At 35.3% G+C, this 15,202-nt stretch overlaps 1 protein-coding gene across 5 annotated transcripts in view; it reads left to right on the top strand.

Annotated features, from left to right (window-relative positions):
• COL25A1 (collagen type XXV alpha 1 chain) overlaps positions 1–15,202 on the top strand; it is a 414,648-nt gene that overhangs the window by 327,669 nt on the left and 71,777 nt on the right. For all 5 annotated transcript variants that reach the window (XM_039848694.1, XM_039848693.1, XM_039848690.1 and 2 more), the window contains 3 exons: positions 7,506–7,559; positions 9,514–9,540; positions 11,906–11,950. In XM_039848694.1, coding sequence (XP_039704628.1) covers positions 7,506–7,559; positions 9,514–9,540; positions 11,906–11,950 — 126 coding nt within the window. The remainder of the gene's footprint in view (positions 1–7,505; positions 7,560–9,513; positions 9,541–11,905; positions 11,951–15,202) is intronic.

Genomic DNA, 15,202 nt, shown 5'->3' with positions numbered 1-15,202 from the left:
GCCACTTCCCTATCTTACGCTAAAATTAAAGAGAAAAGAAGCATAACAAAAATGAATGAGGGGGGTTTTTGTTTGTTTGTTTGGTTGGTGTTTTTTTTTTTTGACCCAAATTGCTTCAATAGAAGGAACACAATAGAAGGTGGGGAATTGGAAGACCTAGGTTCTAATTTCACATCTGCTTCTTTTCATTTATTTACCTCTGGAGAAGTTACTTCCCTCTCTGAATGTGTTTCTTAATCTGGTAGGAATGACTAGCTTGGTTTCCTTTGACTAAAATATTTCACTATTTTGTGAGTGCTTCTACTTAGAAAAAAGCAGATGTTAGCATGCGTTCATGAGGCAAATGGTGACACCTAGGTAAATTCTGAAAGGGCCTTTTGGGAACTTTAGATAACGTGATAATTTATCTAACCAGCATTGCCCTGGCTACTGCTCATGCTTCACCTGAGGCACATGGAGTGAGGGAAGGAGCAGATGGAAGAGGAGAGATGACCAAATGATAGAAAAATTTATAATGAGCCAGTCTCCGTACCCCAGGCAGAATTATTGGAACCATTGGTCCTTCTAGGCAGCCACGCTTGTCCTGCCAGAGTCCCGGGGCGAGGCCGAGGAGCTTTCCTGGGAAGATCATCCCGGGCATCCCACCCTCATAGGACTTCTCCCCACACTCACTCCCACCCTTTACTCTTACTTAATGCTCTTCCTCTCTTCTTCAATCCTAACATCTCAGATGGACCTGCGTGACTTGGAGGTGTCACTGCTGGGTTAGCATCTCTCGCATCTTTTTTCTGGGTCCTGCTGTGGCTGAGAGCCACCTCTTCCCACCACAGTTATAGGTCTTTTCCAGTTTCCCAGTAGAGAAAGATCTGTAAGGGCTTCACATCTTCATGTGGGTTTAATGAATTTGCTTCTCCTACATTCACCCATTCCTTCAACATGTATGTCCTAAACAATTATTATGCGTATGAAACAGTTTCTAGGCACTATGGAAAGAATAGTGAACAAAATAGACAAAATTTCTATTCTAGTGGTACTGGGGGGGATAGAGTCACCAAATAAAATATAGAGTGCCCAATTAAATTCAAAATTCAGATAAACAACCCATAATTTTTAATATGCCTATGTTCCATTTAATATTAAATTGTTTATCTGAAATTCAAATTTAACTGGGTGTCTTATATTTTTATTTCCCAAATATAGCAATCCTAATGGGGGAAACAAACAAACAAAAAGAAACAAAAATTATGCCTTTGGTGGTAATTGGTGCATAGAGAAAATAAAGGCAATGGGCATAGGGAATGCTGGCAGTGGTGGGGATGTCTCCCTGTAAATAAGGAGACATTTGAGCCAAGGCTGAAGGAGGGGAGAGAGTAAATCCATGGGTATATGAAGGAAGGTGGTCCATATCGAGAAACCCAAGTGCAAAGGCCCTGGGCAGGCTCCTGGTTAGCATCTTGAAGTGAAGAGGTCAGTGTAGCTGGAGTGAGTAAGATGGAGGCAGCAGAAGGGGTTGTCAGAAGCAGCAGGGCCAGACCACGTAAGCACCCTTGCAAAGATTTTGGTTGTTATTCTGAGTGCAGTGGGGCAATCTTGGAGAGAACTGAGCAAAGGAGCTATGTGCCTGACTTGTTTTTAGGAAAATGCTGGGGGCAGATGGGTGGCAAGGAGATGAATTAGGAGATCACTAGAGGCCGACTGCATAGGCTGCACATGTGCCACCTCACTCACAAGGCCCTGCTTTCTCTGACCCCTCTGCTCTGAGCTTTCCTGTGCACTCGACCCCACACACACTGCCCTGTCTCAGCCAAGTTCTGTGGTAGGTTTTAACTCTGCACACAGTGGAGCCTTCCTTTTGAAGTCTTGCTGTACGTTGAGTTGCTTGATATTGAAGGTGCTCCTTCTCTGCTTTTAAAGGCTTTTGGTTCATCACAGCTCTGAATGAAGCATTATATAGTTTTTAATCAATGGCATTTAATAGAAATGTAATACAAGCCCCAAATACAAGCTACATATATAAATTTGAATTTTGTAGGAACCGCATTAAAAAAGTAAAAAGATTTTATTTAACCCAGTGTATCTAAAACTGTCATTTTAGCATCATTAAATTACTATTTCAAGATTAATACTATTCCATTATTAATGAGATATTTTACATTCTTTTCTTTTCTTACTAAATCTTCAAAATTGTATTTTACACTTACATCCCGAAACTGTCCACATTTCTAGTTCTCAATAGCCACATGTGGTTAGTGGTACTGTATTGGACAACAGAGGTTTAAACTCCACTCATTTGCAAGATTTAGACCATATCACAGTCTTTATGGCATGAGAACAGTGGATCTGCAGCTCTAGACTGAAAGAGAAGTGAGAACATTGTCCAGGGAACAAATTGGGTCAAATGATGCAGGGTCAAGAACATTTTCCATGTAAATTCTAAACATATTGGTGCTAGACATCTGAGAAATAATGTGTATATCCAATGATGGGTAAATTACCAATTTTATGTTTATTCATTTTATTTGCTGCATGTAGGAATCTTAACTTGGACTACTCTAATTTCAGTTTGGCTCAATTTTTGGGTTTTGATTCCAACTTGTCTTTCTACTTTGTACTGTTTAGTACCAGGTCGTACATTTCTAAATGTGTTTTGACTATAACGTCACCAAAGATTTTGCTTCTTATTGAATGCGATGATTGACAATCTCCAGTATATAACGGGAATGTGTTTTAGATTTCAAATATGTATAGATAATGTATACAGAAGAAACTTCCCAAGGATGAGTAGATCAGCAGGCCAACACACACAAACTTATTAAAAAGATAGTAGAGCTAGACTGTATGTTGTGTCGACTGATCTCCCTTAAGTCAGACTTCTTAAGCTGAGGGTGTGTGTTCTTGGGAGTTCACACATGGGTGCAGGAGATAAAAAGAAAGGATTCTTCTAGGGCATTAACAATACTTGAAAGTTGGGGCTAGGATTCTTATTTTATATTACTGTGTGCTAAAATGCTATATTTTTAAATAAATTTCAAGGTAACATATGTTAGTTATTTTGTACCTTCCACCTTCACCCAAGTTCATGTTCATATTCATTTGCCATTAGGGGACTAGAATGAAAAACTAAACTGGACCAGAGAGAGAGAATACATATGAATAGAGAGCAGAAACCCCATTTTCCTGACTCTTTCCCAAACAGTTATATCTGAAGTCCCTGTTGAGTGCCTCACTGCTTTCAAAGAATCCTCCTCTACCAAGTGTTGTTTATCCAATTGCTGCCAAAGCCTCTGAGGCCCTGAAGGCTCATAAAGGGACAGCTGCTCTCCACCATGACTGCCTGCAAAAGAAGAATGACTAAAGGCCAGGCCTGTTCGCCACTCAAGCCATTGAGATCTTTCAGCGTACTGTCACTGTCAGGAAGAAAGGCCCTTGTACACCAGTGTTTTAGAGAGATCTCAGCATTGCCCGTTTTTAAGTTGCACATATGAGCCAACACCACCAACTCCAGAGGTAGGAGAGCAACCTTAAGACTAATGCCATGTTATGCTCAACACCATACTTCATCCGCTGCTGGTCCATGTTCCTTGTAGTTATTTTCCTCTTCTGTTTCGACGAGCTCTTTAAGAAAATGTAGTACAGAAAGAAAACAAATCTGATTTTGACAAGTGAATGTAGAATTATAATATGCTAAAAATTTTCAGCTACGACTGATTTTAAATTCCCATTGTCAGAATGGAAAACAATTGTGATTAAGTGATGGTGAGCAATATTACTACTAAATGACCTATTTTTCTTTAGCACTCAATTTTATAAGAAAACTGCTTTCCTTTCTATCTTGAAGTATTCTTTCAAATTGCCCCTGAATACCTAAAATAATTGTAAAAGCCTCTAGCAATGTTTTAAACAGTGTTTGGTTTTTAAAAGAAAAAAGAAAGGAAGGAAGATAGAAAGCTGCGAGCCATCCTTCTTAAAAGTCAGTTCAACTTATTTTTAGCTTGGATATGCAAATCATCAGTTGGGAGTAATACACTGGGAATAGCCTTAGAATTTAAGGTATAGTGGAAAGATCCCATCAATCTATCTGTAGTTAAGATGTTAGCTACTGTTTTTCTTTATTACCGTCTTTGAAATGTTCCTCAGAGTAGTGAATGTGAACTGCATTCAGATATAGATGGATGGATTACCCAACAAAAAAGACTAGCTCTCCACACACCAAATCTAATTCCCCTTTTATTTGTCTATACTTTTCAGATATTTTCTTTATACGTACATTTTTACTACATTATGTAATGCAATATCATTGTAACTTTATTTGAAGAGGCCTCATAATTATATTTTGTCCTTATATACCAGAAAAGATGAATATACTATATGACATGTGATTAATTCTTCATTAAGACTTGCCTTCGATTTCTATTTATTATACCTTTTACTTTGTGAAGTACAAGAAAACTTTGCTCAAAGAAAAAGTTCTATGACTTCAATTAGATGTCCTCAAGTTATTTTTCTATATATCTTTTTTCTCACTCAAAAATAAGCTCTTTTGGCACAGGCATCTGTCATGTCTATTATCTTCATAATGAAATACTCAGTCCAGAGTAGAACATATAGTAAATTTTTACTCAATTCAGTTTTGTTGAATGGATTAATGTCTTCTAGTATTCTATAGCTTGGCCTTGGTACCCAGAGTTGTATAGCATTTTTTCTTTAACTTTTCTTTCTCACAACCTGGAAAACTAAGTTTGGATAATAACAGAATGTTCCATAACCTCCCAATCTAAGTTTGAATGTAATTTTCTTCACATAATTTATTAGAAAGGTAAAATGCTATAAATCACTTTCCCTTCTTTCTGTCCTCCTTTGATTCATTCAAGAAACAGCTTATTTACTTTTTGCTTTAAAATTTTGTGAGATATCTATTTAAATTATAAGCACATGAAAAATATTTACCCTTACAAGTGATAAATGTAAAACTGAATAACTCTCATTTGTGCTTTTTTAAATAGACACAAAAATAGTTAAGATTGTGATATCTAGTACTGATGAAATTGTGAAAAAGTAACAGAGTATGTGCCTATGTATCAGATAAAACTCAAAACCTTTTGGAAAGCAATTAAGAAATATTTATAGAGGTGTTTGTTTTAGTTTATCCTTAATAGCAAAAAATGGAAACAACCTAAATATTCAACAATTTAGAACAGATTAAACAAATAATCAAACCTGACTTTGACAGATGATAAACTACTCATAAGACAATCATGAATACTGTGTGAAAACAAATGTGTTGTATAAAATAATAAACTGGATGTCAGAGTGTGTAATTAGCTTACAATTGCTTGAAAATATGTAAGTATAAATAAAAAGGTAGAAAGAAACAGGACAAAATGAAAAAAAATTAATATAAGGTGACGGAATTATGGGCGCAATTTTTTGTTTCCTTTAAAAGATTATTTAAACAATATATAAAATCAAAGAAAAAAGAGATCAAGTTTTAGTCCTTCAGTGTTCATATATCAAGGAAGACGTTATGCAGATACCTAAGCGTCGTTTCTCTTCCTTACTTCAAAATCTCAGCATGTATTTTGTCCAGTTCCAGGGACTTAACCATTTTTTTTTATTAATATTATTCTGGCTACCATGGTTATTCTTTGAAAGTCTAAACAAAGTTTGTATTGTTTCTTGGCAGCATCTCTTATTTCCATTAAACCATGAGTTATGACATTAGTGCATCCTGTTGGAGAGTCTTTGAAGAAAGCAATCTTGATAGCTCTTTTTCTGGTTGCACAGTAAAATGATAGTCCTCTTTTGGAGTGTATTCTATTTCCAAGTTCTTACCCTTTGTGATGTACAAAAGACCTATCAAAATTTTCCTATAATGGTTATCGTTATTCCAAGGCTACATTTTTGCCATTTTGCCAATGAAAGTACAAGGGTTACAATTATAGTGTAACTTTATATATGAAGCAGAATTTCTTCCAGGAAGTTAAGACTTTCACAATTATAATAATCCAGTATAATAGTAAAACATTTTTTGTTTTTCCAGAAATACACTGTAAGCTTTACATTCATTAGTTTATCTGGTAGATAGAGGTAAATAAATCATCTTTATATGTAATGTTCAATCCAGGTTTCTATATATTCTAAAAGGTCATTTATACTCATCAGATACTCTCTCCCAATTTCTGGATGTATTCATTCATTCTGGATGTATTCTGGATGTATTCATTCATTCATTCAACAGTGCATTACATTGTTAAGATCACAACCTCTTAAACCCAATCATGAGAGTTCAAATCTTGGCTAGAGTTACATAAATCTAAAAAATTACTTAACCTTTCTGTGCCTTAATTTTTTCATCTGTTAAGTAGAGATAAAGATAATACTCACCTCATAGAAATTTGTGAGAATTAAGTGAGTTAATAAATGTAAAGTTCCTGGCACTTAAAAATGTTCCTATTAATATTAATATACAGGTTTTTATATATGTACATTAATATTTAATAATATGCTGAGAATATAAATATAAAAATGGCATAATCCCTGCCCTTTAGGTGACTTAGAAAACATACTTAAAAATCAGCTAAGTTTGCTGTGAATCTGAAATTAATTTAATAATAAAATGTTTAAAAAAACAAAAAAGCACAACTTAACTACCCTCAGTGGAAGAAAAAAGTTGTCCATTAGTTGGAGCACACAGTAAAAGTTTTGGGGAATGTTTTGAAATGAAAATGAAATTCTAATTGATATAAGTTCAAGCTACATGGAAGCACTGAGAGTTAGAGTATTTTTCCTTTGTCTCAGGGCCTTTCAAGGTACTTCTCTTTGGAAAACAGTGGCTGATTCAGAGTCTAGGCTGGTATACATCATCATCTTTCTGAAATGGGACACTTTCTAACCTACTAACCATCACCTTTTTCCCAAATGCCTATCACTCAAGTCTGAGTGTTTTACTCTAGTTATTTTTACAGTGAAACTGGAAAGAGAAAACATAGCCAGTTTTACTTTTTATTTTCATGTCAAATGTGTCTAAATGAATTAAGTAGGTGTTCAAAGATGTGTGCGTTCTTCAAGATTTAGATTTGGAAATGCTCATTTGATTAAGTCTAATAAATATAATGATTTAGTCTATTTTTTCCTGAGCTGATGAATCACTTGAAAGTTCTCCATCAGGAGAGCCTTATTTTTCCAGATGACTTTTACTCATTTGACAGATATTTACTTGATGCCTACAATGTCCTCAGTACCATCCTAGATATTCATTTCATCTTGGTCAGCTGCTGCAACTTTCTTAATGAAGAAAAGACTGAACAAAGGAAATCAGCCCTGTTTTATCCTCGGTTCCCAGTACATAGAATTTTGAACCAAATAAGCTAATTTGTATTTACACTAGTAGACACTTATTTTCTGTCTACTTCTAGAGCATTATTGGATGGCCGTATCTTCTAATGATCTACATAATGTACTGATTTTGTCTGTTTTATTTAGTAGTATCTATTTTTTATTTTGAGGGTGAACCTGGGTTGCCTGGAACAGTAGGACAAAATGGAATACCAGGGCCGAAGGTAAGTACAAATAAAACCAAGCAGAATCATTTGAGACATTACTTTTCATGAAATCGTAAGCTATTACAATTTTTTAAAATATCCCACTGGTTTCACTTGGATGGAATTTTTTATCAATATTATAATATGCTATAGCACAGAACTTTGTGGCTGATGAATAAATTATGTTTGTGATTCTTGTTAATATTACAAATGCAAAAAAATATAGGATACGATTGTCAAAAATCTATATTCTGAGATACTTAAATAACGTGAAAATTCATGTTTCAAAAACAATATTATCATTTGCCATTTAATATGAACATATTAAAATGTACACCATGTACATACTGCCTAAAATTTGCATAATTTTTACAACACTTACTAAAGATGATGTTCACAGTGCCACTATGCCTTTTCCTCAAGATTTGGCCACCTTTGGCACTTATACAACATAACCAGTTATTCAGATGAAGAACAGAATAAAGATGTGGCATGTTTAAAATTTAAAAATCAATGTAGTTAGTTACTAAATGGGGAAAAAATGTAATGATTTTTTGGGAGATATTACAAGTTTTCTTTGTTTCTTGATGAACAAATGAATCTGTTAAATATAAAAAGATTGGTGACAGTTTAGTTTAAACCAAACAGGCAGACAAATTCCAAATCCTTTGATGAGTGAACATCCCTTGAAGTACAAAACTAATGTCTAATCCTGTCAGCTGTGCTGGTATTTATCCATACCCACAGATGCCTGTCAGCTGATTTTCCAGATCACATTGCTATTGACAGGCACCTAGGACAGACTTAAAATTTATAGACCTGTCCTGAGTCTTGCTGGAGAGGAAAGAAATATTCCTTCTGGTACTACGGGCTTTGTCCTGTTTTTTCCCCCTCTCTTGTTTCACGCTAAAATGCCAAATGATAGGAGTTAATACTTAATGCATGTTCTCAGTGCTATTCTTCTGTTGCCTAGCAACCATCAGGATGGATGTTGAGCACTGAAAGGTGGCCAGAAATTCAGAAAGCCAAAGGGTCAGGCTGACTTCCAGTGAATGAAAAGGCTTGCCTCCAAACTGACTTCTAGAGTGGGTTTTAATGTTAAAAAACACAATAATTACCTTAAGCCATTTTTTAAAAAGTAGTTGATCTCATGGAAACACTCATGCTTTTCATAAAGGAAAAATTATCATAATGTGTATAATTTACTTTAGAACTCTCTCACTCCATCCTTGCTCCTTTCCTTGGGTGAAGTGAAAACGAGATTCTCTTTAGAGGACAATTTTTCATTTCCTAGTCATGATTTTGAGTAATGACATTCTCCTAATCTCACTTTGATTCTGCCCGATTCTAGTTCCTTTCCTGAACGTACCAATGTCTCCTAAAATACACCTGATTTGGGACATGCTGTTTACCAGCAGGTTAAAGTGTTCATGACATTGTGTAGGGTCCAAGTTCAGGACTGTGTTTATGGTCATGTTAGGAGAAGACAGATTGGGGAACTACACTGGGACTCCAGAACCCGGAAATGAGCCATGCACCAGAGGCTGTTTTGAGGACGACTTCATGGAAGGATGTGCTAGCCCACCTTACTGCTTCTGAGTTTGGAAAGAATAAAATGTCCTAGACTAAGAAGCTACCCAGGATGTTAAATTGCCACCACATTGTTCTCCTTAAGGCTCCAAAATGATTTAAGGTTCCAAAATGATTTAAGGTTGATAATCTTAAATACTTTTCTTTAGTCCTCTAAAAGCAGAGAATTAAGATTACATTTGATATTGATATCTATACCCAGTTCTCTAGGAAATGCATCTTACTGTTTGTTTTCATACAGCAACTACAAATTGCCAAAAAAGAAAGGGGTCATGCGATTTACCTACCATGTTCAATATCTGATTTCGTTTGGTGTTGCTTAATTAGGTGTTAAATAATTTGTCGTTCAATCTTTGTTTTTTGGATTTTTTTTTTTGCCCAGGGAGAACCTGGAGAACAAGGAGAAAAGGTGAGAATGATTCTGCCTGCATTTATCTTCCCCCTTCCTCCCCACCTAAGAGGTACCAAACTAAACTGTCAATAAGTGGACAGATAGATAGATATAGGTATAAATGTAATAACCACTGATTTTTTCCAAACTTAAGTAGTGGAAGGAGAAAATTACATAGTTCTTATGTATGGACAGAAGTTTGTGTATAAAGGTTTAAAGGAATGGAGGGAAAAGATGCAAATTTAAACATTCTATGTCTGGCTTTTAAATGGCTTTGAAAAATCCCTGGGCCTGCAAAATTTCTGTTCTCTCTATTGGCTGATGCCACTCTAGTACTTTTCTAAGCATCTACATCTCTCTACTGCTACTTAGGTCACTAAGTTAAAGGATTACAGATGTTTACTCACAGCAAAAATACTGACTGTTGCCCCACAAAGAATTCCCATAAGAACCAAAAAGAGAAACAAAAGAAGAGACGGCCATGTGTTAAATTTTTCTTACCTGTCCTTCCTTACTACCTTTGGGTATGTTCTGATTATTTTTAGACTCTCAGTATATACTGTAATGCTAATTTTCCTGGTTCTCATACTATTTACTTTAATAGTGTTTGAGAAATGTGCTGTCTGCATAGGAAACTATCAAGATACTACATAATGCTTTTTGTAAGTGATCAAATCTTTCTGATAAATCAATATTATCCCCTCTGATCTCCAAAGAAGTGTATATAAAGATCCAGTGAACTTCTTGAATATAACTGTAATTTTTGGCATTGTAAAACAAACAGAAAAAAAGACATTTATTTAAATGGAAGGAGAGCAAATTAGTGGGGACAAGTCAGTCAGACCCTTCGTTTTATGACCACTCTGAGGCAGTCTTCCTAATAAGAAAGTTTGTTCCTTGTTTTGTTTTTTAATAAAAAGATTTTCAAGCAATTTTTTTAAAGTATGCTACTAGGCTGCTATCAAAGTTCCTTTTTATAACAGATACCAATACATTTACTTGGCATCCAACCGGTTCGTGGTAATTAACTTGAAATTAATAAATTAGTCGTCAGATGACTCTTTTGTGTAGAAATTAAGGAAGGAGAAGGAGCAGTGCCAGTACCATTCCAGGGTTCATTGTAAAGCCTTGCAGACTCCCAGGGCTGCTGTGGGGTGTCCACCACCAGAGACAAATGCCCTAGCAAGTTAGCTTGATGCCTACGGAAACAAGAAAAGAAAATAGAGAGAAATGAATATCTCCCTCCCTTGCCACTCCTCCTTCTTGCAAGGAAACTAGTATCAATCGTTTCTTATTTTAAGGAAATTTTTAAATGATATAAAAGTGACCTCTTGTGAAGCTAGACAGTAGGGCATCCCAGCTTATAGAATGTAAGAACAATAATGCATTGTTTTTTCTACCTGCTGTCATTAACAGTTTATGTGTCAGATGCTGTCCTAGTTGCCTTACACACAATATATTGATTATTTCTTATGACCTCATAAAATATTCTTGCCCTTGTTTTACATATGATAAATTTGATGGAAAGAGAATTTCGTTTGCCCAGTAGGTGTTGGAGTTGGGCTCAGTCTCTCTGGCTCCAAATCTATGATGTTTTCACCAAACGTGCTATAAGACTTAAACTGAAGAATTTAGAATTTAAAGAAGCAAAGCGTAGGTTGTAAACGAATGACTTTTTTTCCAATGCATTGCTTTGTCAGTAAAAAGGAGATGTCAGTAAGGGAATAGACATAGGAAATTCCAGAAATAACCAAAGAAGCATAAACTCCCTAATTTATTTTACTACGATTTAAAAAAAAAAAAGCAGTTTTCTATTAAAATATAAAACATTCATTTCACAAATGCAAAACATGTAGGCACAGATAAGTCAAATATTCAGGGCACAGGTTTTGAGGGATGGGTCATGTACTTTGAAGCTCTGGAGATTTGAGATGGGCTTAAGAAAGGAGTAGGATTTATATGGATAGAAGGGCTCCAGGTGTCAGGAGTGACATGAGGAAGGACACAGAGGCGGTGAGGCACATGGCATACTGAGGGAATGGTCTGGAGAAAGTCTTTGTTACAGTGGAGCTTTGAGCAGAAGAGAAGGATAGAGTTAAGGAGGCTCTAAGTGCCAGGATAAGCTGTTAGAAATCAGAGAAATTGTCGCTTTCTGTTAATATCATGGAATAGTTTTAAACTGTTCAACCTCGTTCATTGTAATATGTATTTGTACTGGTGATAACAGGCAGCTGCTCGGGTAAAAGTACACTAGCTGTGTAGACCACTTACAACAGATTTTAATGTATAGTGCTTATGAAAGAAAACTTAAAATAATGGAAAATACTCTTTGTGTAACATCGCCAATATATTTTACATGTATTGCTTTTTTCCCCCTTCTTAGGGAGATGCTGGAGAGAGTGGCCCCAAAGGTGACACAGGCGAAAAGGTACAATGTTGTGAAATATAGAATAGTATATATATATGAGCAAGAAAGTTTATTCTGTATATATGATAATGGGAGATTTTGAGAGAGGTAAATGAATGATATAGTAGCTTGCTATGACAAGGTCAGAGATAATTCTACAAGTTTAGAAAACATTTAAATATTTAATTTATAAAAGGTGATTATTCCACTATTCCATTTTGAAAATTATTATAGTACAGATTGATAATGGTTAGTCCTAAAAACACACTCATTAAATAAAGAGAAAATTATTTTTCTCGTTCTTATAAATATAAATATGGCATGGTAGTAGAAACGAATTAATTTCATCAGGTAGCAACTGTGTTTGTATTTGAAGAGCAGCCTGAAAGTTAGAGTGAACTCTCAGTTTCTTGTATACCAGGGTTTCCCAACCTCAGCACTATTGACATGTAGGACCAGAGAATTGTTGTGGGCACTGTCAGATGTTTAGCATTACTCCTGGTCTTTACCCGCTACGTGCTAGTAGCACCCTTGAGTTGTGACAATCAAACCTATCTCAAGACATTGCCAAATGTCCCCTGAGGGACAAAATTACTCGTAGTTGAGAACCACTGCTATAGATCCATTCTATTTACCCATAAAATTTAAGTATTATGCTGAAATCAGATATGTCATGAATATGTTTAATATTAATGAGACCGATGATATACATCCATTTCTCTCAAAGTCAAAATTTCAAACCCCAGATATATAAATCTGGATGTTATATTTAACTTTCTTGTTTTTCTTAGAAGCAGAAATTAACAAAATTTCCTTATAAATGGCCAAAAAATAAATAGTTTAGGTTTTATGGGCCATATGGTCTCTGTCACAGCAATACAACTCTGTCATAGTGTGACAGCACCCATAGACAATACGTACACAAATGAGGGTGGCTGTATCCTATAAAACTGTATTTTGGGGCACTGAGATTTTAATTTTGTATAATTTTCATGTGTTGTGAAAATGTTGTTCTTTTGATATATATATTTTTTTAACCATTGAAAGTGTAAAAACCATTCTTAGTTCACGGGCCACACAGATACAAGTGGGTAGCTGATCTGACCCATAGACCATAATTGCCAACCTCTGCTTAAAGAAGGAAAATCTTCTAAACTGAGAGCAGTTTCTTCAACTTAAAAAATTTTATGCCAGGTCTGAACTATGCCCATGCGAACTTATGTAGTTAATTTTATGCTTTAGTAGATGTATTTTTAAAGCTTCATTTTTGGAATGTAGGCCAATAATTGTTTCTTTAATCACACATTTTTAAAATTTAATTTTCCAATAGTAAAGCAACTTTTTTCCTTTGAAAAGACCAAGTTCTTCTCTAAGGAATACTGTTCTTATTTTTTATATTAATGCAAATCATTTACCATGCCGAGTCACACATAGTAAACTCTCAATAAACGTTAGCTTTCTTACCACATGGAAATTGAAATCAACTAGATTGGTTGTTTTTCTTTTTTATCAAAAGATTTTATTAGTCAACTGAAATTAAGTACAAGAAATGCTTCAGTTAAACCGGAAATCATATCTATAAACTTTCAATGGGTCTAAACAGGGAATTGTAAATAGGAACCTGTAACATATAATATGTAATCTGACCTGTAGCATTCACCGCCGAGAATGCTGTAATTGGAATATAATTTTTGATGTGTTTTTTTAAACATTTCCTGCTTCTGTCACATAATTTATTTCCAGTATGTTTGAAACACTCTTCTCATGGCCTTTGGTTTTCAGTATGTGAAACTCATTCATCGTTTACCAAGTTCGAGATGTAAAATCAAAAATGTTTCTTTTCTGCCATTGATGTAGTAAATTACGTCATTGACTGATTCACTTTAATAAGATTTTTTTTCCTTTTGATCCAACTCAGTGCCTTTGGATGGTAAAGCAATCTAAGCCTTTCCAGACTGGTCATCTGGAAACACTATGGAACTGTAAAAACCACTAGGCTGGATTTCTCCGTGGCCAGCAAGTACCATGCACTCTAGGTTTAAGAATAGCCTGCCAGAGACTGATTTCAATCATGTGTAGAGTTACTGTGGAAGGGTTATGTTCTGCTCTTCCAAGTGCTGATTCCACCAACAAATGTAGAAATGGATTTCTTATCTATTTCACCTCCCACTTGAAAGTAGTTGTTCGTGGAGTACACTGAATGGTTTGATCATGCCACTGTTGTAGTCACAATTTTATCTGTTGATTCAGAAGCTTCACCTTGACTTTCTTGGTATTACCTATCTTGATATTACCTTCATTTCCTCTGCTCCCTCATCTCCATTCTTATAAATATACTGCCGTATTAGCGTATGCCTATATAGCATCTTTGAATTGCATCCTCTGAGCCTTTACAGAAGGCACACCTATATTTAGAACCACCAATCAAACTGTTTTCTTTTTTTAAAATCACATGGTGAAGGGCTATCTCAGTGGGCACTCCCACCCCAATCAATGCAGGGCCCTCTCTAACTTAGCACATGTGATTCCCTTAGCGTAGAGCACTCTTGTTCTCTGTCCACCTCCACCGCCGCCTTTTAATTCTATTCTTCAGTCCACTGAAACCTGAATTTATATCATTTCCTTGGGGCAGCCTCTGAATCGGGTAGGTTACCTATGATATGCTTCCATAGCCCTCTGTACTATCTCTTTCATAACCCATATCACAATTTATTGTAATTCTTTGTTTAATTGGGCATTCAGCTCACTGGAAAAGAAAAAAATGAACAAATAAACAAAAAAACTATATGATACCAACCGTTCTATTTCCAGCACCAATCTAAGTTCCTAGCATAAACTTGGAAGATAATAAATAGTTATCGAATGAAAAATCTTAAAGTTTTTTTACTTTCAACTGTTTTTTTATTTTTACTGAATGGTAGAATTTTTTCCTGTATTGTGCATTTGCTTATCATGTTTTTTGTGTATATATAGTGATACAGAATTTCTCAAACATGAGAAGCTCTTCTTCTCCCATATTTTTTAAATGTAAAGAAAAAGGAAAAAAGTGTCTTCCATGCTTTCAATCAGTAATATTTTTGGATATGCGTACAAGTAAATGATTATCATATGCACAGGACAAAGGTGGAGATTACAGCTGTGTTGTCTCCCAGCTCCTAGCATCCCTGTATCCAGAGCATGGCTGGCACAGAATCGGTGCCCAGTAAATATTTAGTGAACAAATTAATGAATAATAGAAGTGTGACCACATTCATTTTATATGCCACATAGACT

This window comes from Pteropus medius, unplaced genomic scaffold (assembly GCF_902729225.1).
Source record: "Pteropus medius unplaced genomic scaffold, Ma_sr-lr_union100, whole genome shotgun sequence".
Classification (NCBI taxonomy): domain Eukaryota; kingdom Metazoa; phylum Chordata; class Mammalia; order Chiroptera; family Pteropodidae; genus Pteropus; species Pteropus medius.
The sequence above is the reverse complement of the archived record's forward strand: the minus strand, read 5'-3'. Positions and strand labels throughout refer to the sequence as shown.